Source organism: Eptatretus burgeri, chromosome 5 (assembly GCF_056783735.1).
Source record: "Eptatretus burgeri isolate ZD-2024b chromosome 5, Ebu_testis_v1, whole genome shotgun sequence".
NCBI classification, from domain to species: domain Eukaryota; kingdom Metazoa; phylum Chordata; class Myxini; order Myxiniformes; family Myxinidae; genus Eptatretus; species Eptatretus burgeri.
The window spans coordinates 13,372,574-13,398,855 of NC_140965.1; the positions used below are offsets into that span (position 1 = coordinate 13,372,574).

Below are 26,282 nucleotides of genomic sequence, written 5' to 3' on the forward strand. Positions count from 1 at the left end.
CGTAGCGGAACGTGTGAGTCATACGCCGGCATACTTCGTGAAATTTCAAGCATGAAAAAATTTGAGGACAACCAAAAAGTACAACGTTTAAAGCCAGCGTACAACGACGTATGGCAGTGTTTTTCAGCGTGCTCTCAATGTTATCAAAACTTACCCATAACGTATTCAACGTGTGCCAGCGTTTTAGAAAAAAAATTCAAAAATCAGCATACGTTGGCTAAAACGTCAAGGTGTGACCGAGCCTTTACGTTGAACTTTTGATGTGTTTTTTTAAAGATTCGGACGTATTCATAATATAACGACTTGGTCGTATGCACAACGTATTAGTAACGGACTTTGAACGTTTCGTTGTGTTATAGATAACTTATACCAACGAATGCTGAACCTGTTGTCGGCCTTCACAACCTATGCCCAACGATAGTCTAACTTAGGCATAGCGCGCTGCACGCATCGCCGACGATGACGTGGCGTAGGTTATGAAAAGGCTGCCGCACAACGATTCAAATCATAACCGCCAGAGAAATGGAATTGTCAACATCGCAGTCACACCTTGGCGATCTTGCCAGCGTATGCCGACCTCTGAAAAATGCGTCTAAAACGCTGGCGCACATCGAATACGGTATGGGTAAGTTTGGTATGCGTGAATAAAACGCTAAAGTACGCTATCATACGTCGTAGTAAGTGGAGTACGTCTTGTAATTTTAAACATGTTGAAAATTTTACGACGTACTTGCCGTATGACGCACGCTCCGCATGCGATGGGAATAAGTTGTACGCACGATATGCGATCATTGACACACATCGACACACGTTACTTGAAAGGTACTCATAAGTCGAAACACGTCAAGGTAATGGTTAGCGTCAGTGTTCCAGACTCCCAGGTTTTTTTTTCTTCGGTATGACGGTGTTCAGTGTACAGTGCGGTTATGATTTAAATCGTTGAGCGGCAGACTATTAATTATATTATATTATAACCGCACTAGAAATCGAAGTGTCAAAATTACAATCATACCGAAGGAAGGAAGAAAAAAAATAAAATTAAAAAATAAAACCAGGGAGTCTGGAACACTGACGCTAACCATTACCTTGATGTGTTTCGACTTCTGAGCACCTTACAAGTAACGTGTGTCGACCTGTGTCACCGATCGCGTAACGTGAGTACAACACATTACTCATAGGTTAGAAATAAGTTTCGGGTACGCTAAACATTACCTCGACGTGTTTCGACTTATGAGTAACTCACAAGTAACGTGTGTCAACGTGTGTCAACGATCGCGTGACGTGTCTACAACTAATGGCCAGCGTTATGCGGAACGTGTGAGTCATACGCTGGCATGTCTTAAAATTTCAAGCATGAAAAAGTTGAGGACAACCGAAAAGTACAACGTTTAAAGCCAGCGTACAACGATGTATGGCAGTGTTTTTCAGCGTGCTCTCAATGTTATCAAAACTTACCCATAACGTATTCAACGTGTACCAGCGTTTTAGACAAATTTTCCAAAAATCGGCATAAGCTGGCTAAAACATCAAGGTGTGACTGGGCCTTTAGTCACATTTGGCACGGCGGCCGTAGGGTCTACAAAATCTACGGCCACTAGCAATTATAGGGCGGCCGCAGTATTTCCACGGTCACACAATGTAGCAGTCACATATGTTTTTTTTTTTTTTCGGGGAGCCGCACGGCGTATTTATAAATTGTGGAGACCGAAAATGTGGGGGTGCCGTACGGACTTTAATTTGATGTCGCACGGTGACCTTAGGGCGTTCCTGCGGCGGCCATAGAATTTTCAAGGCAGACGCAAGGTGCCCGCAAGGCGACCGCAGGGGGACCGCAGGGGGGCCCTAAGGCGAACGTGCAGCCAGACGGACGGTAACGAGTGGGTTTTTTTTTTACCAGTTCTTTTGTTTCGGCTTGTCGAATTGCTACGGCAAACGTAGAAATGAAAAAAGGTATAACTCCGCGTTATAATTCCACGGCGACCCCTACGGCCTGTAAAAGATAGACAAACGGCGTAGGGCCACCCTGAGGCCACCACACAAACTCTGCGGCCGCCGCACGTTTCTGTCAATTCAGAGGGCGTACGGCTGCCATATCCTCGCCGTAGAACAAATGTGACTTAGGCCTTTGTAAAAATGTTACTGCCTGGACATACCCACTGAATCTCAATGGTAAATAAGAATTTTAATGAAAACATTTATGGCTGGCCTACCACTTCACCGATGACATCATCCTCACAATCCTTTATTCCCCATTGGGAGTAAAATGAGATATGCCGAGTTTTAAAATTTTTTCCAATCAGCGGATTCACAGATATAATGTTTTCATTTTTTGCATTCAATCCAAGATGGCTACCATACCACGTTACCGAAACATCACAATTATCATTGAAATATTCTCCGTCGGCAGTGGGGGGCAGGATATCTCAAAAAGTTGTGGATGGATTTGTATGAAACTTGATGGACAGGTTGGGTGTGTGACAAGGACGAATTGATTCGATTTTGGTGAAGCTCCAGATCCGGCTGCGAGAATAAATTTTTGAAGTGATTCTTCATCGTTGAAAGATGGGGCTGAAAACGATATATAGCACGATATTTCAAAAAAGGTATTGGGTCCGGATATGTTCCACTGGATTCGGCATTGCGTGGTGGAGGTATGCGCTTTACCGAGTGCCCTTCTACTTTATATGATGTATTCAAGCAAAACATGAATTTACAAGGAGGCAATTTGCAAGCACATTTACAAGGCAAAAGTACTGTACATTCTCATTTTCTCCAACTTGTCATTTGAGCCATTGAATGTCTTCAACGGCACTTATCACTTCTGTAATGATGGTGCCAATAACACATCTGACGATGGAAGGGAGGGATGAAAACGATAAAGATAGGGACGAACTGAGCTCCTTCGCACGTTGCTCTAGCTCGGTTAAGCTAGTGCCAGCGGTAACGTTAGCATAAATGTCCGTCCATGTCTGAGTCCTCGCTCCACCTTGGCTCTGCTCTGCATGCCATTGAATTGCCGTGTCTCTCCACGTGCCTGAGAATGATGACATTCACAGTGCGGACTCGGAGCAGGTTTTGGTGGGAATGCTCGGGCGATGACAAGGTGAAGACTCCAAAGCTGGGCGAAAGCTCAAGGTCGTGGAGGTGAGAGGAGTCGGAGTTGAAATTGGATCAGAACACCAAAGAAATGCAAGGACTGAAGAACTTGAATTCCAGGAAGACCAAAGTCAAAGAGATGAAAGATGAAAAAGTCTTCAAGACGAAATGTTCTGAACTTCATTCCAATAAAAAAAACAAGAAGACGACAGACAGGCAGTCCATAGCTCTCCTGGGTTCTCTCCTTTTATTTGGGGGGTCTCCTTCCCCTTCGCGGCCCACCACTCCTGTCAATGGTGAAGTCCCTCTTCTCCACCCATGATTGGTGTGTTCGTTACCCCAAATGTCAAGTGACAATTCGGGGTTGGCCCCCATGGATGAGAGTGGAGGGCATTGCCGGAAAATGTTGTTGTGCGTTGTCGCCTTTAACGATGATTGATGGACCATCTGGTGCAGACATCCCTACAGGATGTGCACAAAACTGGCTCGAATAAGTCCAGGAGGTACAGGAAACGTGAGAGAGAGAGAGAGAGAGAGAGAGAGAGAGAGAGAGAGAGAGAGAGAGAGAGAGAGAGAGAGAGAGAGAGAGAGAGAGAGAGAGAGAGAGAGAGAGAGAGACAGAGACACAGACACAGACACAGACACAGACACAGACACGCACACGGACACGGACACGGACACGGACACGGACACACAGACACAGACAGAGACAGAGACACAGACACAGACACAGACACAGACAGAGACAGACAGAGACAGACAGAGACAGACAGAGACAGACAGAGACAGACAGAGACAGACAGAGACAGACAGAGACAGACAGAGAGAGACAGAGAGAGACAGAGAGAGACAGAGACAGAGAGAGAGAGAGAGAGAGAGAGAGAGAGAGAGAGAGAGAGAGAGAGAGAGAGAGAGAGAGAGAGAGAGAGACAGACACACAGAGAGACACAGAGACAAAGCATTCTTGCGCTGAGATGTGATAAGCCGGGAAGGTGTGTTCTGTGCTGAGAGGTGCGGGAAATGGCTATCGTTAAGAATGTAGAAGCAGAAAATAACATTTATTTGACAAGGATCTCCACAATCACAACACATATCTGCTTAAGCCGCTGTCACAACTTGACGATTTAGCCAGCGTTTGCCGATTTATGAAAAATTTGTCTAAAACGCTGGCACACGTCGAATACGTTACGGGTACGTTTTGTATACGTTAAGACCACGCTGAAAAAAAACTCCCATAAGTCGCAGTACGCTGGCTTTAAACGTTGTACTTTTGGGTTGTCCTCAAATTTTTGCATGCTTGAAATCTTATGACGTATGCCGGCGCATGACTCACATGTTCCACTACGCTGGCCATAAGTTGTAGGCACGTTATGCGATCATTGACACACGTCGACACACGTTACTTGTAAGTTACTCATCAGTCGAAACACGTTGAGGTAATGTTTAGCGTACCCGAAACTTATTTCTAACCTATGAGTAACGTTTTGTAAGCACACTACACGAACGTTGTTCACACTTCGCAACACGTTACTTGAATAAGACGTAGACGTATTTGACGTCTTCAGGACGACAACAGAACTTAATGAACGCGTTTCTAACTTCCAGATACCGTATAATGGCGTATTGGCAGTGATTAGGGGAATTGGTATATTGTTGCAAATTCGCGCCCGCCGGCGTGCGAGCGGCCACGTAACTAGAATCGCGGCACGTCGCCCACCGGACGGACAATTCCGTCGTGACCCTCTCGGACTAACGCCGGGAATTAGTCACGGGTGGGCCTTTCGGCCTCACCACAATCGTGCCAATCGGCCCCCCGCGTGGGATAGGGTTGTTTGTCAAATTCGACCTACCTAAGTACCCACACGGAGGGTAGACCGGGCGATCGCACCTCGCCGCAGGTGGACTTCGGACACGGGCCACTTTAAGTGACCCGTTCCGTACTATCGGGATAACCGAGCGGTGTTATCGTCAACCTCGACGGTTCCGATTAATTATCGGGCATATTTAGCCCACGACCAACCCTTTACGTGAAGTATGATGGAGATTCAATAAAAGAAAAGACGAAGCGAAACGGGAAAAACAGGTCAACATAAGGCACATTTATTCCGCGGCAAACGGAAAGCACACATATACAATTATAACAATTATGCACCAAAAGCAAATGTAATAAAAGGAACACAACAATTATGCACCAAAAGCAATTGCAACAAAAGAAACACAATGCAGATCTACTACCGACTACGCGAGCACACGGCAACACTTACACAGTTTTACTTTACAGACGGCGCCGACAACACATATACTCAAAAGCAACAGAAAAAGGGCCACCCTCTACGACAAGGGGGCAGACGGGCCTGGGGCCGAGACTGCGTGGAGCCTACCCGTCTTGTGATGAGCCGCAAAATGGCGGCGGTGCCCCGACTCCGCGCTCCTCCGCGGGTTTTGTTGGCACTGCTTGGAATGGGGTGGGAACGGGGCCCCCTTTTCGCACTATCTCAGTGCGGGGGAAAACAGAGGGGGTTGTTGATGCTCTGGGGAAAGAGGATAGCTGGCTTGCTTGGGTCCCGCGACGAGCGACTCCACTGCGCCCTCGACCGCGTTCCCGGCTTCACCTCTCTGCAGCTCCCCGACAGACTCCGAACCCCGACAGACCGACTCTCCTCCAGACCCGTCTTGACTGCTGCTGCCACACTTCGCCGCCGCCACACATCTCCAACTCGCCCGAGCCCGAAACAGAAACTGACTGAATTCGCCCCGCGCTCAGCGCTTTATAGTACGGCAGGAGAATCCATATGCAAATTTCCGGATCAGGATGAGCTCGGGGGCGGAGCCACGCTCACCCATTGGACGGAGGAAAAGTGGGCGTGAACCTCCCCTGATCCTCGAATTTGCATGTATAGATTCTACTCCGACGCGCTTGGAGGCGGGGCCAAATCGCCCTGCGCTTAATGATTGGAGGGATCGGAAGTGGGCGTGTATCATTCCTGATCTGACTTTTCCTCGGAAAGGCCGCTTTTTGCACCTGCGGCTCAGCGCGCGTCCCGCACGAGGCCAGGACAGCCTGACGCTCGGTGCCCACAAGCGGTGTGGGAATGGCGGTAGAAAGAGGAGAGGTGAAGGTGGTGGAGGGTTTATTGTGGTGGTTTATGGCCATGGCGACGCTTGGAATGGCGGTGATGCGATGTTTACGGGAGCGAGCCGTGACGGTAAAGGTCGTGGCTGTTGGCGGAGTTGTTGTTGTTGTGAAGCGGCGTTGCGGTTGGTGGTTGTTGTGTGATGGCGGTTGAGACGTGGTTGGTTCAAAATAAAGATAGAACAAAAAAACGGCTATCTTAAAGGCTCGCAGCCCGAATGAATCACATTTATTCCCTCTAAACAACGGGTTTGGGGCTAACTACACATGTACTTACAGAGATATCTCACCTACGGGACCTGAATGGTGGTTTGCGAATTTCCTCAACCACAACAATATAAAAAGGGGGTTTCGCAGGAGGAACCCGTCTTTTTTTTTAGACTTTGTGGTGAGTACATGTCCTTGTCATTCCGAGAGATGGAGGATACGGCAAGGCTGAGACGACAATACCTACCTGTCCTCCAACATCAACATGACCTAATCGAGTTGACACTGCACCAGTTGCGTGCCAATAGAGCCGGGAGAAGAAGACGTGAACGGAGGAGAAGGAACTGGGTGAGACCATGGATTGGGAGGAGACGCCATTGCGGCATATATGACCAGCTCATGGTGGAACTCCGGAACGAGGACCATGCATCCTTCATCAACTTCTGCGAATGCCTCCAGCGATGTTCGACGAGCTGCTAGCCAGAGTGGGTCCAAGGATAACCAAGCAGTACACCTTCTACAGGGATCCGCTTGAGCCTGGCATGAGGCTGGCACTGAGCCTGTTGCTGTTGGTGCCGTAACTGCAGTGCTGTGGAAGCGATTTAATAGTTCAAGGGAAACGATTTCAATTGCCGAGCACCAGCGTCCAAAAACAATAGGCGAGTGACAGCCATTTATTTAAAATGAAGTTGCAGCCTATGAATAGAAAACCTTACGTAATCGTCGACGATACGTTGCCACGCTATGCTTACGTTAGACTATCGTTGGGCATTGGTTGTGGACGCCTAAAACACGCTAATCAATCGTTGGTATAACTTATCTATATGTTATCGAAGCGTTCTGTGTTCATTACTAGTACATTATGCATTTGTCCAAGTCGTTTTGAATATTTTTAAAACTGAAACAAAAAAATAGTTCATCGTGGGAATGAGAAAAAAAAATTAGCCGAAAAGAACATCAAACAATGCTGCAAAGTAGTCTCCTATTCGTGGACGCAACGAGGATCCATCATCACCCACACCCTCCCCACCATACTCACCCACGACTACTGACATGGACCTACTACTATCAATACTACCACTACTACTACTACTACTACTACTGACACGCTCACCTACTACTACTACTACTACTACTACTGACACGCTCACCTACTACTACTACGACTGACACGCTCACCTACTACTACTACTACCACTTCTACTACTACTGATACTACTGACATTGACATCTACTCAAGATGGAGTCTGGAACACTGACGGGTTCCTCTTGTGAAGCCCATTTGTATATACCAATTCCCCTAAACGCTGCCAATACGCCATTATACGATAGATGTAAGTTAGAAACACGTTCAGTAAGTTCTGTGGTCGTCCGGAAGACGACATCAAATTCGTCTACATACGACAATGTGCGTTTGAGATACGTTACACATAGGTTCAAAGCACGCTACTCATAGGTTAAAAATTATGTTTCGGGTATGCTAAACATTACCTCGACGTGTTTCGACTTATGAGTAACTTACAAGTAACGTGTGTCTGACGTGTGTCAACGATCGTGGAGCGTGCAGAGAACTTATGCCAGTGTATGCGGAACTTGTGAGCCATACTTCGAGTACGACGTAAAATTTTCAGTATGCTTGAAATTTCACGACGTACTAGACGTACCACGGAATATGACAGCGTACTTCCTCGTTTTTCAGCGTGCTCCTAACGTATACACAACTTACCCATACCGTATTCAACGTGTGCCAGCTTTTTACACACATTTTTCATAGGTCGGTATACGCTGGCTAAATCGTCAAGGTGTGACTGCGATATTGACACTTCCAATTTTCAGGCGGTTATGATTTAAATCGGCGTGCGGCCGGTTTTTAACAGGCTATGCCACGAGTTCGTCGGCGATACGTGCAGCGCACTATGCCTAAGTTAAACTATCGTTGGGCATAGGTTGTCAGGTCAGGTATGGGAGCATGTGCCAGAACAGCGCATCGCTGCGTCCACTTTCCGCCGGTACTCCAGGGGCCTCCGTCTGGCCATCCCCCAGGCAGATGCCAGGCCCATCCCCATCTCCTTGAGATGATGGTCAACCTGCTGCAACAATGAGGCACGTGGTCAGCCCACTGGCCTCCTCCACTCATGAGACTCCCTCGCTGAGAGAATCTGGTGAGCAGGATCAGCGTCAGGAAAACGAGCCACATGTCCATACAGCCGCAACTGACGCTCACGGACTATGCAGGTAACAAATCTCATCCGAGTCTCTCTCAGCAACCGCTCGTTGGACACAAAATCCGACCAGCGATAGCCAAGGATTCTCCGAAGAGACCTGGTACCAAAGGAATTAAGTCTCCGTCTCAGATCCTTGGTCAAAGTCCAAGTCTCGCACCCATAGAGCAAGACTGGAAGTACCAAGGACCTGAAGACTCGGACTTTCGTCCTCCCGCACAGGTACCGGCAGCGCCACACCCCATGATCCAGTGAATCCATGACTCCCCAGGCCCGACCCAGACGTCTATTGACCTCCGGCTCACAACCTGCGGAGACATGAATATCACTGCCAAGGTAAGTGAATCTATCCACGACCTCAACATCCTCACCACAAACAGACACAGACAGGACAGCAGCATCCAATATGTCACCGAAAGCCTGGATCTTTGTTTTGACCCAAGAAATCCGTAATCCCAACGGCTCCGACTCCTCATTCAGCACCTCGAGGGCCCCCAAGAGGATGTCTAAAGTCTCCGCAAAGATGACTGCATCATCTGCAAAATCAAGGTCCGAGATCTTGACATTGCCAAACGATGCACCGCAACTTGATCTCTCCGACATCCTCCCAAAAATCCAGTCCATACAAGTGCTGAAAAGTGTGGGGGCAAGTACACATCCCTTACGAACTCCTATAACAACTAGAAATAAGTCAGAGATGGTACCACCACACTTCACAGCACTCTCAGTACCAGAGTAGAGTTCAGACATCAGATCGATCAGTTTCGGGGGCACCCCACAAAGACCAAGAATCCTCCAGAGGACATCCCGATTCACTGAATCGAACGCTTTACAGAGATTAACATAGGGTGCAAGCAGCCCCTGCCGAAACTCTCGTCTGCGTTCGGTGAGGACACGAAGTGCAAGGATACGGTCAATCGTTGACCTCTTTGGTGTAAAGCCTGACTGCTCTGGACGCTGGTGCTCAAGCAGATGGTGGCGAACCCTATCAAGAATTATCCGAGCAAAGACTTTGCCCGGCACTGAGAGCAGCATCACCCCTCGGTAGTTGTTGCAGTCTTGGCGATCACCCTTCCCTTTCCAGAGAGGGACAACAAGGCCCCTCTTCCAGTCAGTTGGGATGATGCCTGTGTTCCAGGCAGAGCACAAAACTGCATGCAACGACACAAGTGCAGCATTTCCACCAGCCTTGAGAAGTTCAGCATGGATGCCACAGATCCCTGGAGCTTTGTCCCGTTTCAACTGGTTCACCGCAGCCCGTGTTTCCACAAGCGATGGTGGACCACAGTTGATTCGAGGGTCAGCAACAGGGATTGTAACACCCTTGACGTCCAACTCGACAGCTGGGGGATCAGCCTAGTACAACCGCTCAAAGTAACCGGCCCAGCGGGCCTTCACTTCAGACTCCTCTGTCAAGAGCCTACCACTCTCTTCTCGAACTGCAGTGCTCCGAGGGATGGGCTTGGATGAACGTAATGCGCGAATTCCCCTGTAAGCGGGACGAGAATCACCTGTCCACAGGTGATGCTCTACCCCCTCACAGATTCCTCGCACATAGGCCTCCTTGTCCACCCTCAGTGCACGTACAGTTTTACGCCTCAGCTCCCTGAACAGCTCAGCTCTGCCATTCAGCCTGGCCCTGCGACTCTGGTCAATGGTATCCAGTGTCCCTTGAGAGACAAAATTCTTCTTTGCCCTGCGGTGAACTCCAAGGCATCCACCGGCAACATCAAGGACGGTGGTCTTGAAGGTGCTCCACAACTCTTCAGGACCCCCAAAGCACCCAGAGCCTCCAAGTGTCCACTCAGCCTGTTCGCAAACTCCTCAGCTACTCTCTCATCCCTGAGCTTGGCAACATCCAGCCTAGGCTGGGATGGTACCATTCTCCAGGATTTAAGGTGCAGCTTTAGAGTTGCTACAACAAGCCTGTGGTCAGTATTGAGGAACTGAGCACTCCGGTAGACCCTGCAGTTCTGGATCATCCTCCAACGACCGTCAATGAGGACATGGTCAATCTCCTTTGCCACACCACCAGCGTTGGAATACCAAGTCCAGCGATGAGCTTGCGGGCGCTGAAACCATGAACCAGCCACCCTAAGTCCATGACTTCTTGCAAAGTCAAGGAACTTAGTGCTATTCTGGTTCATAGTTCCTGACCCATGGGGACCAACACACACCTCATAATCATCCCTATCAGTTCCAGTCGATGCATTGAAATCCCCCAAGACTAGAAGTGTATCTCGTCTGGGGCACTGATCAACCACAGACTCGAGCGTGGCGTAGAATGTGTCCTTCACGGTGAGATCACTCGCCTCAGTCGGAGCATAAACAGAGACCAGGGAAATGACACCTAAGGAGTGGCGAATCCTTAATCTCATAATACGCTCGTTGACCGGTGTTACCTCAATTATCATTGGGGTCAGCTTATTGGACACAGCTACAGCAACTCCTTGGGTATGGTAACCATCAGAGCGACCAGACCAATAGTAGGTGAAACCACCCACCATTATCTCGCCGCAATCCGGTCTCCGAACCTCAGAGAGAGCTGCAATCCCGATGTCCAAACGCTTGAGCTCAGATGATAATAGAGACAGGTGATCATCCTCTCTTAGGGATAGGACATTCCAGGCACCCACCCGAAGGGACCGCCTCAGGTTAACCCAAGGAGACCGCCGTCTGGTGGATGACACCTCAGCACCACTCCGACACACTCTCCCGCAATCTGACCCAGGGATGTTACCCCGTGGTTTCCCTCCTATCAAAGATTGGGGGTCCCGAAGGCTTTGCCCCAATCCCGTCATCCGGTGAGCTGCCCTGCGAAGGGAAGCTGCACAGGAGGTACTCCCACGGAGTGGGTTTTCAGATTTTTTTGCGTTTTTGCGTTTTGCGGAATGAAGCGTTTTACGGTGGCCGGAGTGCAAATCCTGCCACCAACCTCCTAATAAGAAGTAACCCAACTGCAGGAGGACGTCCGCAGACACAGTTGGGCACTAGATATGGATGGCCTTTGGCTCACAAGGAGCTCCTCCGCCCTTTGAATGCCGACATAGGTTGTGAATGCCGACAACAGGCTAAGCATTCGTTGGTATAACTTATCCATAACACAACGAAACGTTCTGTGCCCATTACTAATATGTTATGCATACGACCAACACGTTATGAATACGACCAAAACTTAAAAAAAAAAACTCAAAACTTCAGCGTACGCCGACGTTTTACATACATTTTTATACGTTGCCATTGCTGGCTAAAACGTCAAGGTGTGACAGGGCCTTTACGTGAACACCGTACACTTAACTCAACAAAATACTGTGGAATAACAATATTATACAAGAGAGTGGCTCTCTTACCCCATATAAGCCAAAAACATCACAATACCATTGTTAAAGGCCCAGTCACACCTTGACGTTTTTTTTTTTTTTTTTTTTTTTTTTTTTTTTTTGTATACCTTGGTCGAGGCTCGTATGAGAGTTAACACACAACTCACAGCAAGGAGGCATGAGACAAGAGGGGTGGGAGTGGAAGGGACAAAACATTGGGGAACAGACACAGGTGAACTGTGGAAGGGAGAGGGATGGGGATGGGACGGGGAACATGGCGAGGAGAAGATGGACATTACAGGGACTTTCAGGAAGGAAAGCAGGAGAATTGAAGGAAGTGGGCTTGGGTGGATTATCGGGGGTAGAAAAGATCGAGGATTTGGATGGGGGAAGATAAGAGGTGGTGGTGAACAGCTGTTTTGAAAGCCTGGAGGGAAGAATGGGAAAGAATAGAGTGAGGAAGTTTATTCCAAAGGCGGGAAAAAAGAGGAATGAAAGAGTGAAGATGAGCAGTGATTCGTGATTTTGGTAGTTTTACCAGAAGGGGGTTGTTGGCGGACCTTGAGCGCCCTGTGGAAATGTGGTTGGGACAAATCGCAGAGAGAGCAGGGGGGCAAGGCTGGAGAGGAGTCGGTAGAAGACAGAAAGACCACCGACCAACCTGCGGTGATTGAGTGAGAGGCCCAAAGACTCAGCTTCATTGCGGGAGATGCCAATGATCTTAAAAGCCCTGGTTTCGACAGCGTGAAGTCGAGAAAGGTGGGAGGCAGGAGCACCAGCCCAGAGGGGAGAGCAGTACTCCATCAGGCTACGGACAAAAGCTTTGTAAGTAGTCAGGAGCTCAAGAGGGCCGAGGAAGGACTTTGCACGACGGAGGATTCCCAGTCGGCGACTGGCTTTTGAGGCAAGGTTGGAAATGTGACTTTCCCAGGAAAGGTCATGGCAGATAGTGAGACCCAGAAGCTTGAAAGAAAAGACTTCTTCCAGAGGATTGTTGAGAAAGTGGATGGGGGGGTTTTGTAAACGGTCCTTTCGAAGAGACATAGTGAGAGTGTGAGATTTGTGTGGATTGAAAGACATGTTCCACGTGTTGGACCAGTTTGTGATTTTATCCAGATCTGCAGTGAGCGAAGAAGCTGCTGCTTGCCAGTCTGAGGGATGACAGATGGTACGGCAGAGGGTGGAGTCGTCGGCAAAGAGAAATAGAGGATTTTCCAGAGAGTCCGAGAGATCATTTTGCCAGCAATGGCAACGTATCAAAATGTATGTAAAACGCTGGCTGACGTTGAACTCTGGTGTTTTTTTTTCAAGATTCGGACGTATTCATAATGAGTTGGTCATATGCATAACATACTAGTAACGGACACAGAACGTTTCGTTGTCTTATAGATAACTTATACCAACGAATGCTTAGCCTGTTGTCGGCCTTCACAACCTCTGCCCAACGATAGTCTAACTCATGCATAGCGCGCTGCACATATCGCCGAAGATGACATGACGTAGCCTATTAAAAGGCTGCCGCACAACGATTTAAATCATAACCGCCGGAGAAATGGAAGTGTCAACATCGCAGTCACACCTTGGCGATCTTGCCAGTGTATGCCGACCTCTGAAAAATGCATCTAAAACGCTGGCGCACGTCGAATACGGTATGGGTAAGTTTGGTATACGTGAATAGAACGCTAAAGTACGCTTTCATACGTCGTATGAAGTGGAGTACGTCTTGTAATTTTAAACGTGTTAAACATTTTACGACGTACTTGCCGTATGCCTCACACATTCCGCATGCGATGGGAATAAGTTGTACGCAGTACGCACTATATGCGAACGATGGCACACGTCGACAAAAGTTACTTGGAAGGTGCTCATAAGTCGAAACACGTCAAGGTAATGGTTAGCGTCAGTGTTCCAAACTCCCTGTTTTTTTTTTTTTTCTTCGGCATGACGGTGATGTTGACACTTCGATTTCTAGTGCGGTTATGATTTAAATTGTTGAGCGGCAGCCTATTATTGATATGATATTATAACCGCACTAGAAATCGAAGTGTCAACATCACCGTCATAATGAAGAAAAAAAAAACCAGGGAGTCTGGAACACTGACGCTAACCATTACCTCGACGTGTTTCGACTTATGATGACCTTACAAGTAACGTGTGTTGACGTGTGTCAACGATCGCGTAACGTGCCTACAACACGTTACTCATAGGTTAGAAATAAGTTTCGGGTACGCTAAACATTAACTCGACGTGTTTCGACTTGAGTAACTTACAAGTAACATGTGTCGACGAGTGTCAACGATCGCGTAACGTGCCTACAACTTATGGCCAGCGTTATGCGGAACATGTGAGTCATACGCTGGCATAAGTCTTAAAATTTGAAGCATGGAAAATTTGAGGACAACCGAAAAGTACAACGTTTAAAGCCAGCGTACTACGACGCATGGCAGTCTTTTTCGGCATGCTCTCAATGTTATCAAAACTTACCCATAACGTCTTCGACGTGTACCAGCGTTTTACACAAATTATCCAAAAATCGGCATAAGCTGGCTGAAACGTCAAGGTGTGACTGGGCCTTAACTGAACACGCTACTATTATGGCCTAGAAGCCCATATCATCCATGCACCCTGTTATGTCACATACATGGCCATTATCTTTAGCCTTATTGATTATTGATTGATTATTAGGATATTTAACGACCACTGTTGTACACATTAAGGCTAAATTACATCAATGAAGATGAATGTGAAAAAAGTTTTCAAACCATATTCCCCATGGCTGGTCGATCATACAATATGAAGTTTCACATCAATCAAAAACATTTTTTAATGCTTTTATTTCAAATCCAAGATGGTCGCCAGACTTCGTGATCAATGATGTCAGAAATTTAACTCTTCACTCACACGGGGTAGTATATCAGATATATGAAGTTTCAGATTTTTCAGATCAGGATTTCGATTCAACCAATTATAGCTGGAATACCACTTCACCGATGACATAATCGTTATCACACTAATACTCCATGGAGAGTTGATGACCTATCTGCCAAGTTTCCATTTTTTTCGGTGAGTCGTTTCGGAGAGGATGATGTCCAAATTTTTTCATTTTATCCAATATGGCTGCCATCATACCGTGTGACCTATGACCTCAGAGGTATCAATAAAATCTTCTCCATGGGATGTCCCTCCTTTGTTTAAAGTTTAGGATCGATCAAACAAGCCATTGCAGAGATATTATTTTGTAAGCGAAAATATATAGAAGTGAACACACACAGAGAAAACAGGGGCGTTGCAACAGTCTCTCACGCCTGAGACGGCAGTGACCATTTGGTTTCTTGATGCGCAAAGCGTAGACTCGTGGGAGAGTGAGGTGACAGAGGGTAGAAGACAAAATACTGAGGAGACGGTGGGTTAGTGGGACCAAGAAGTTGAAGCAATAATGAGATGAATGAACAGGAGACCGTGATGGAGTCCAGCAACTTGTGAATACGTGGAGGGAGGTATTGGGAGGGTTGGTGCACATACAAAAGATTGACTTCCATTTATACGTTGAGAGGACCGACATTCCATCCATCCATACATCCATCCATTGGGACCATACTCTGTACAGAGCGTCGGTGCTGCCGAAGCAGTCTCCTTGGCTATTGGGTATAATCCTGGACGGGTCGCCACTCCGACGCAGGATACTCAAATGACTCAGTAATCCCAGCAAGCTGGTACTCATTTTGCCGACCTCGGAAGGATGGCAGGCTGAGTCAACCCCCTGGTGAATTAATTCAGCGGGAAACGAGGCATGAACTCAGCACCCTAGGATCCCTAGGATCCCAAGCCGCCACCGTAATCACTGAGCCAACACCAGGCATGGACAGACATTGAGTATCCGATTGTTGTGAACTTAATCCTGTTTCATTTAGAACCAGCTTTAACACAACACTGTCCTGTGTATTGGCAGTTGAAATGTGGTTTTAGTGCTCCTTTACATACAGCATGTGGTGTGTTCGTGATGCTGGTAAAATCCACCTTTGTGTATCTCAAGTGCAGTATTTGCAAAAAGGGACAAAGGGCTGGTTAGCTCATCATTTCATGGCTCAGTGTTGAAATTGTCAAATGCAAGCTTGTTTATGGTGGAATAAGTATGGACCGAACTGCATTACTTCTCATTTGAATTTGAATTTAAATGGATTTTCCATATATGCAACCACTCTGAGGAGCGTGCGTTCTTGTTTTTCCCTGACATACCAATTTGTCTCCTACTTGTCTTTGGCTTTCAGAGTGAAGTGCAATACATTTGCATTGCGTTGCACAAGCATCCCATGCAAACGTTTGTTTTGCTTTCAATGCTCGTGAGATCGTCTGGGGGTCTTCTTCTCGCAAAACCCAAACACCATTCCTGGAATTTCGACCACAGCCATTGCTCTTTCGATTACAACATTTTTGTTTTTTTTGTGTGTGAAGTCGAGGCTCGTGGAAGAGTTAGAACACTGAACGGATCAGGACACAACAGAACAAAAGGAACAGTTGAGAGAGGGCAGAAATGCAAACAGCAGGGTTGAAGGACAAAATAAAGGGAAACTTGGACAATTAATGGGTGTGGGAAGGAATGAGGGGTAGGGGGGAATGCATGGGGTGGACAAGATGGATAGAGAAGCAATCTCTTGGATTGCTTCCATATCCATCTTGGGGGAAAGGGGGTGGGTTAACGGGTGGAGAAAAAAATCATGCTTTTTGGATTGGGGATGATCTGAGATGCTGATAAACAGTTGTCGTGAAGAGTTCGAGGGAAGAATGAGATGGAAGTGAATGTGGAAGTTGGTTCCACTGATCGGAAAAAAAGATGAACGGGTGAGTGAAGGTGAGCAGTGATTGTGGATTTTGTGAGTTTTACCAGAAGGCAGTTGATAGTGGGCTGCATGCACCCTGCAGAAACCTGGGAGTGACAAAGCTTAGAAAGAGCAAAGGGTGCAAGCAAGGAGATGGTAGAAGACAGAGAGAGCACTGACCTGTCTACGATGGCAAAGTGATAGGTCCATAAATTCAGCTTCAGCACCAGAGATTCCAATAATCTTGAAGGCCTTGGTTTCCATGGCATTAAGCTGAGCAAGGTATGAGGCAGGGGCACCAGCTCAGAGGAGAGAGCATTACTCCATCAAGCTGCAAATGAAGGCCCTGTAGGTGGATAGTAATTCAAGCGTGGCAAGGAAGGACTTTGTTCGACACAGGCTGCCCAGTCAGTGAATGGCTTTGAGGCCAACTTTGAAATGTGGTTTGCCCAAGAAAGATCATGGCTGATGGTGAGATTGAGGAACTTGAGTGTCTAACCTTCCTCAAGAGATTTATAAAGAAAGTAGATGGGAGGGTTTGCCAGGAAGTCGTTTCAGAAAGAGATAGTGAGAGTGTGTGATTTGTCAAAATTGAAAGACACATTCCAGTGTTTGACCAGTTTGTGATTTTGTCAATGGCTGAAGAGAGGGAAGAGGCTGCAGCCTGCCTGTCTGAAGGATGAGAGATGTCACGGCAGAGGGTGGAGTCATCAGCAAATAGATAAAGAGGATTTTCCAGAGAGTTGGAGAGATCCTTGATGAAGATTAGGAATAGGATGGGGCGTAGAAAACTGCCTTGCGGTACTCCAACCTTGACAGTGAGAGGAGATGAAAGGATTCCGTTGAGAGATACATGTTGACTATGAGAGTAAATGAAGTCAGTAAGCCATGTGTGGAGTTGGCCTTGAATGCCATAGGCAGAGAGTTTGGAAAGGAAGGCAGATGCCAGACTGTGTGAAAGCTGGAGATATGTCTCGACTCTCGAGAGATGGCCCTGGCCCTGTTCTCATGTCTGACATTGAGGGCCTCGTGATATTGAGGGTCTCATGTCTGACATTGAGAGACTCCTGACATTGAGGGTCTCATGTCTGACATTGATGGACTCCTGACATTGAGGGTCTCATGTCTGACATTGAGGGATTCCTGACATTGAGGGTCTCATGTCTGACATTGAGGGATTCCTGACATTGAGGGTCTCATGTCTGACATTGAGGGTCTCATGTCTGACATTGAGGGATTCCTGACATTGAGGGTCTCATGTCTGACATTGAGGGATTCCTGACATTGAGGGTCTTATGTCTGACATTGAGGGTCTCATGTCTGACATTGAGGGATTCCTGACATTGAGGGTCTCATGTCTGACATTGAGAGACTCCTGACATTGAGGGTCTCATGTTTGACATTGAGAGACTCCTGACATGGAGGGTCTCATGTCTGACATTGAGAAACTCCTGACATGGAGGGTCTCGTGTTTGACATTGAGAGACTCCTGACATGGAGGGTCTCATGTCTGACATTGAGAGACTCCTGACATGGAGGGTCTCATCTGACATTGAGAGACTCCTGACATGGAGGGTCTCATGTCTGACATTGAGAGACTCCTGACATGGTGGGTCTCATGTCTGACATTGAGAGACTCCTGACATTGAGGGTTTCATGTTTGACATTGAGAGACTCCTGACATTGAGGGTCTCATGTCTGACATTGAGAGACTCCTGACATTGAGGGTCTCATGTCTGACATTGAGAGACTCCTGACATGGAGGGTCTCATGTCTGACATTGAGAGACTCCTGACATTGAGGGTTTCATGTTTGACATTGAGAGACTCCTGACATTGACAGTCTCATGTTTGACATTGAGAGACTCCTGACATGGTGGGTCTCATGTTTGACATTGAGAGACTCCTGACATGGTGGGTCTCATGTTTGACATTGAGAGACTCCTGACATGGAGGGTCTCATATCTGACATTGAGAGACTCTTGACAAATCATGTCTCACATTGAAGGTTGGAGTTATAGTTTGGGTTGGTTTTGAAGTTGTGTTCGAGGAAGGCCTCCGCTGTTGCTTTATTGCTCAATATTAGCATAGGTTGGTGACTTCAGGTCACATTTTGTTTTTGCTTCCTTAACTGGTGATCTTTTATTTCATAACTGAAAGCTCTTTTTGGTCATTGATTGATTTTAGATGGAGCTTGTGGCTTCTGTTTTGCATCGTTGGCTAGGGACACAGTTGTGCCACTGCTGCAAAAACACCCTTTGTAAGAATTTGGAATTTGTTCAGGGATGCTGCTGATAACTCACCTACTCTTTGTGAGGGAGACCATAGGATCATTTACATCCACCACCTAATGCTGAATGAAGGGACAACCATTTTTACGTCCATCCGAGAGACGGCACACAGATCGGTGAATCACCCTGCCTGCGAGACACCCGGATGACCATTTATAACTGGGCCGAGATTCGAACCAAGGCGAGACAGCTCAGAGACAAGTGTAAACTTTTTTGGAGAAATGATAGCAAACATTTGGATGTTTGGTTCACAAAATTAGGACAACAATTGAAAAAGAGAAAGATCCCAGGCAATAATAACTGTGTTACAGTATGAATTGGAGAGTTTATAGAACACGATACCCTGTGCAGTGTTTAAGTATCATGTATACTATAAATAAAATAATGATTTTAAAGAACGTTTAAAAAAATATCTGTAAGTTTACTTACTTAGACATATTTGAAGAGTCTTCTTCATGCCGATACTGTCCCTCCACATGCCATACCCTCTCATGCTATACAGTACTGTATATCGATATATAGGAGGTTCTTGGAAGTATTATGAAGGCGATTTGTGTTATACAGTGTTCGAGTGTATAATTCAATTTCAATAAAGGTTGAAAGAGGTTTAAAGTTGAAAAATAACTGAATTCTGGTTTTACCGCCGTTTTCCCCAGAGTCTATTGCATCACCTTGTGCAACACATTCCATTAGTTATTTGTGCCTGTTGTTTATGTCCATTATGACGTCCTTAAAAACAGTAAGTTCGCTGTTTGGAATGATTTAAAATTTTGTTTAACTATCAGGCAGGCAGAAAGAGTAAAACTATTATCTCACTCCTTTGTGTGTTTGTGCGATCAGGACAAATTCAAAGCCAAAGTACCGTAAAATGGCAAACTTGTCTTCATAATCGTGTTCCGATTCATGTTCAAAATACAACATTCGATTTAAGTTGTTCCTTGATCATAAACTTATAGGATGGACAGACAGATAGATGAACGGATATGAACCGATTGCTTAACCCTGCATTTCACTTCACTTGCGGGGGTGGGGGTGGGTAATATATGGTCTCGGTTTGTCGAAGAGCTAGGACACAAAACAGAACAAAACAAAACATAACAAAGGGAACAGCAGGAGAAAGGGGAAACACCAATAGCAGGGTGGAGGGAGAAGGTAAACAGAGACAGACAAACAAAGGATGCAGGTAACGGTGAGGGTTAAGGGAGAACGCAAGAGGTAGACGAGATGGATACATAAGCAAAATTCTGGGAGAGGTTGGGGTTGTTTAACAGATGTAGAAAATATCATGGCTTTGGATGGGGGATGACCTGAGATGGTGGTGAACAGCTGTCTTCAAGACTGGGAGAGAAGAATGAGATTGAAGAGAATGTGGAAGGTGGTTCCACAGGTGGGAAAAGAGAGGAATAAATGAGTGGAGGTGAGCAATGGTTCTGGATTTAATCAGTTTCGCATGGAGAGGGTTGCTGGTGGACCGTGACCGTGTGCATCCCACAGATGCCTGGGTAGGGGGGGAGGGGGGCAGAGCACGGAGAGGGCAGAGGGTGCAAGTCTAGAAATGAGTTGGAAGAAGATGGCAGAAGGTATTAATGGTAATAAAGCAAGAGGTAAAAATGAGCAGAACCAGAAGACCAATGAACAATGTGAATCGGTAACACCAGCGAATGACGCGAATAGTTTACACCATAGAGAAAACCACAGACATCTCTACTTGCAAAAAATGTCAGTTTCTTGGCCTTGTTTACATCGCATTATTTAAATTTCTGTCATTCAGGCTTTTTGATTTGACAACCAGAAACAATGTAGCTTTGTTTGTTGATCGGTTGGAAATGTGTTTGATTATATGTACCAATAATGATCCAGACCGTTGTGCTGGTGTTAAAGGTGATGAATACTGTAACATTGATAATGCTGATTGTGATGGTGATAATTGTTTTATGCACCTCCCCACTCTTTGATCCACTGTGGCAGTGCGAGTGTGGCAGGGAAAGACTCTTTGAGCAAGTTTACGCAGCTTGTGCCAGCCAAAGACATGGTTGGCCTGGTTGCCATCAATGCACCCGAAGGCAAAGGCCCCAAACATCGACTGTACAGCGCCGTGCCTGGCCGCACCTTTGTTGTGGTCAAGTCATACATGCCGCAGGGCGAGGGTGAGATTTCCCTCAACCGGGGAGAGCGAGTCAAAGGTGAGCTCAGCTTACTATTCTCCCCTTGTATTGTGAACCTGGCAAATCTATCTCTCTCTCTCTCTCTCTCTCTCTCTCTCTCTCTCTCTCTCTCTCTCTCTCTCTCTCTCTCTCTCTCTCTCTCTCTCTCTCTCTCTCTCTCTCTCTCTCTCTCTCTCTCTCTCTCTCTCTTCCCTTTCCCTTTCCCTTTCCCTTTCCCTTTCCCTTTCCCTTTCCCTTTCCCTTTCCCTTTCCCTTTCCCTTTCCCTTTCCCTTTCCCTTTCCCTTTCCCTTTACCTTTCTCTTTCCCCTTCCCTTTCCCTTTCCCTTTCCCTTTCCCTTTCGCTTTCCCTTTCCCTTTCCCTTTCCCTTTCCCTTTCCCTTTCCCTTTCCCTTTCCCTTTCCCTTTCCCTTTCTCTTTCTCTTTCTCTTTCTCTTTCTCTTTCTCTTTCTCTTTCTCTTTCTCTTTCTCTTTCTCTCTCCCTTTCTCTTTCTCTTTCTCTCTCCCTTTCTCTTTCTCTTTCTCTCTCCCTTTCTCTTTCTCTTTCTCTCTCCCTTTCTCTTTCTCTTTCTCTCTCCCTTTCTCTTTCTCTTTCTCTCTCCCTTTCTCTTTCTCTTTCTCTTTCTCTCTCCCTTTCTCTTTCTCTCTCCCTTTCTCTTTCTCTCTCCCTTTCTCTCTCTCTCCCTTTCTCTCTCTCTCCCTTTCTCTCTAGAAACAGACAGATGTGTTCTGTGAACTGGTTGCTGTATGACAAATACATTATCCCATGATTTCCCCCTCCCCACACACACCTCCTTGCAGCCCATCCCATAAATAGGGTGTCCCCTAGCGCTCAGGTTGTTCCTTTAAAAAATAAACAATATAATAATCATCATCCTCTAATTTGAAACGTGCCTTTGTGGGTTAGTTTGTTTATTTGTTTTCCTTCTATCATTCGATGCATTCCTGAACCGCTAGACAGAATGAGTTGACAATTGTTACTTGTACTCAGGGTGTGCACAGGAAGGTGGTAAAAAAAGCCCAAAAATAACATAGTTCTGGGGATTCATGGTGAGGGTAGGACCCCAATTCTCTCTTTGTAAATGTGTATTTATAGCCCTACTGCCGGTGGGAGTGGGTATTGCAAGGGTTAATAAAATGCTCAAATTTTGTGGAAACTACACCTGTCTGTAATTCTGCTGGAATTATCCCATCTGCAGGGACTAACCCCTAACAATTCTACATTTCACCTGATATAGTCCATCCTGCGACTATCATTTTCCATAACCTCATAAAGTGGCCACAATGGACAGTTTTGGAAGTATCTCCAAAATGGCTCGGTGCTCGAGTTATTAATGTATTTCCCATAAATTATACATTTCACTGTACTTTGTTTCATGGAATTTTGCCCACCACAAAGACAAAGACCACTCAAAGGTGGGGTCTACAGTACATAAAGGAATGTATAGATATCAAACAGAAAGAAAAAAAATCTATTGACATTCCTCTTGAACTGAGGCAGGTTAGGATTGAGGGGGAAGCAAGATTCAGGTAAAGAGTTCCAAAGTGATGGAGTACAGGGAAATAAACTGGAAGAGTACCTTGTAGTCTTAGTCCTCAGAACAGATACAGTGTATGGATGGGAAGAAACCACCAAATGTGTCGAGTGGCTCAAAGTATGCATAAATGGAACAACCTGAGAGAGACCTTTAGCGCACATTCCATGAAAATATCTGTAGAAAAGGTTCAAAGAAGCAACAGGGCGGCAGACTGAGGTTCCACGGATGATGACAACTCCTGTCCCACCAGATTGGCAGCACGTCGCTGGATTCTGTCAATTTGAGATATGTGACAGGCCGGATCATCAGCCCAAATATGGCAACAATACTCCACAACAGGTCGCATCGTGGCCTTGTATACGAGGCCCGTCTAAAAAGCAACGGAACTGAGCCTGCTGTGTGCTCAACTGACACAACTTGAATGAACGGGTTGCGTTACAGTCTTTCACAACATTCCAGCAATATATATGATTGGTGATGGTTGACTGCTCATTTTGTGATGTTTTTACTGGTCGTGCTTTACACGTTGTCTAGTCTGAGTTGTCACGCTATGAATCATGAGCAGAGAGCCAATCTGAAGTTTCTTGCCAAGCTTGGCAAAACACCTTCCGAATCCTTCGCAATGCTGCAGCAAGTCTACGGGGAAGAAACAGTCACGTACACATGCATTTGAATGGCACAAGAGGTTCAAGGAGGGACGGGAGGAAGTTGAAGACGATCCACGGTCTGGAAGACCTTCAACGAGCAGAACGGCGGACAACATCGAGCGTGTGAAGCAGATGGTGCGCGCAGATCATCGACTCACGGAGCGGATGATTGCTGAGGAACTTTCCATCAACAATGACACTGTCTGGAGCATTATCACTGAAAATCTCGAAATGCGCAAGGTGTGTGCAAAGATGGTCCCCAAGCTTTTGTCCGAGGACCAGAAACAGCAAAGAGTCACTGTCTGTCAAGACATTATCGAGCGCCTCGAGGTGATCCAGACCTGCTCGGGAGAATCGTTACTGGCGATGAATCGTGGATATTCAAATACGATCCCGAGACCAAACGGCAGAGTGGTCAGTGGAAAAGTCCGGCATCACCAAGACCAAAGAATAGAAAGCAAGGATGTCGAAGTCGAAGGTCAAGGTGATACTCATCGCGTTTTTTGACATCAAGAGCATCGTCCACTTCGAATTTCTACCACAGGGTCAAACTGTGAATTGATACGTGTACAAGGAGATCCTCCGGCGCCTAATGAGATCAGTCCGGGACAAGAGGAGGGATCTTTAGGAGAACAATGCCTGGGTGCTCCACCATGACAATGCCCCTGCTCACAGTGCCCTGAGCATCCGACAGTTTCTGGCGGAGAGGAACGTGCAAACTCTGGAGCAACCCCCGTATTCGCCAGACTTGGTCCCTTGTGATTTTTTCCTATTCCCCAAGTTCAAGGGGGTGATTAAGGGGACCCGATTTCCTGATGTGGAGGCCATCAAAAGGGCCGTGACAACGGAGCTCCGGAGGATTCCAGAAGAAGCCTTCTGGGGATGCATCGAAGCGTGGAAGAAGAGGATGGACAAGTGTGTGAGACTGGAGGGAAACTATTTTGAAGGGGACAAGCTGTGATTTCAATATACTTTTTGGAATAAAATTTCTGTGAAGTCACTCCCGTTAATTTTTAGACGGACCTCGTAGATAGTCCAACTGGAGGAAGGTATCGCTGAGCATCAAATAAGCAGCCAAGGCAATGAGAAGATTGAGAGGATGGTTTACCTCCACCAGAGATGTACTTTTCCCAGATGAGGTTTGAGCTGATATCCACTCCAAGGAGATTGATACCAAGGAGTTACTGCAAAGGTGAAGAATCCATTGACAGGGTGTAAAACAAGGTGATCTTGACCTGGACACAGACAACAAGTGAGTCTTCTTTTTTTGGCTGAAAATAACGAGCCAGTCATTTCCCCAATAATGACTGAAAAGTCGGACATGCTGTCAAGCCTAAAGGGAATCCCCATTGAAACGCCAGATGTGCACTGGCCAGACCACCTATGAACATGCTGCCAACCTTCCCTTCTGAGTCCAGCAGTTGCAAGCTGACTCGACTGCTCCAGCTCTTGGATGGGACTCAGCATAGGTGCTTTCCTGTCCTCCGAAGGCTTCTTAGCCACTGCATTTGCCTTGATATTCACTGTGGATCCCTTCTCAGAGTTTCTGGTATTGAGCGGATCTCTGACTCATTTTCCATGAAATGGTCAAAACTGTTCGTGGTGGCAGAGCCAAAGCCCTCTTGTATTTTTCCCAACATAATGCCTCGCTCAAGTAGCAGATTGCACTCTGATGCCGTGCATTCAACTCGCGCCACCTTACACAATGCAATACAAGATGGCAGCCACCCTCTCCGAGATGCCACAGCCGAGTATAATGTGGGACTAGCCACAAGGTTATTCCCAAATAATTGATGTCACGTGATCTAGCAGCCATATTGGATTGAGCAAAAATCTTTTTTTAATTCTTTCTCTCGAACCGCTTAATCAATCGACATGAAACTTCACAATCTAGTCATGTTGGGGAATATATATATATATATTTTAAATTTTAACCTGACCGGGCGCATGGTCAGGCAGCAACAATTGTTGAATTTTTTGATCTGGGGTCTTTTATTTTAATTATTATTGTTTTTTTAAAAAATAAGGTTTACTTGGCTGTGCTTCGATGTGTTTGAGGGTAGAGGAGTAGCAGCTGAAAGGTGAATCCTATCCAGGTTCCTCCTGATGACTTCATCTTTGCTTTTTGCTTGTTCGGGCTCCTTCTGTTGACTCCAATGCAGGACTGTACCGATTTGGTCTTCCCGTTGATTTATTTTAATCACATTCTAAATTCAATTGAATAACAATGAAAAACGTCATGGGTCAGGGTCAGGCGTCCAATCAAAGCGGGGTTACATCAAAGCGGGACGTCTTGGTACCCGGTCATCACTGCCAGCAGTTATAAAGTGGCAGTTCTAATTACAGGGTGTTTGAAAAAGAGTGATGCAACTTTAAATGTTTATTTACAAAGAAACAGAAACCTCAGGAATGTGAACCAAACATTTCTTGAAAGCTTATGACATGGTGTTTTCTATCACTGATTGCTATTGAAGTAAGTCACTGCTAGATTTTGTGAGAGCCCAAGGTTTGAAATTGGCATTTACGCAAAATCCTTGTAATTGACGTTCTCGTTGTGTGCCCCTCCACGGTTCAGAGAGGCATTGATCCTAACTCCAAAGTTCTATCTCACCTTCCTGCAGGTCTCATGTGGCACTGCCTGGAGGTCGTCTGACACCTCCTGCTTCAGATCATCCAGTGTGGCAGGGCGGTTGGTATCCATCCTGTCACTGAGCCAATTGCACATATCAAGTCTCCTTCTCATGTGATCTTGACTCAGTTTATGCCTAATAGAGATGGTGTGTGGGAAAAGCTTCAGTTCCTTAGTGAGGATACGCCAGACTGATGTTGGTTTGATGTCTAGCTCCTGG

At 46.5% G+C, this 26,282-nt stretch overlaps 1 protein-coding gene across 7 annotated transcripts in view; it reads left to right on the forward strand.

Annotated features, from left to right (window-relative positions):
* Window positions 1-26,282, forward strand: part of LOC147025870 (SH3 and multiple ankyrin repeat domains protein 2-like) — a 545,479-nt gene that overhangs the window by 164,855 nt on the left and 354,342 nt on the right. For all 7 annotated transcript variants that reach the window (XM_085880768.1, XM_085880767.1, XM_085880769.1 and 4 more), the window contains exon 8: window positions 21,054-21,268. In XM_085880768.1, the coding sequence (XP_085736894.1) occupies window positions 21,054-21,268 (215 nt within the window). The remainder of the gene's footprint in view (window positions 1-21,053; window positions 21,269-26,282) is intronic.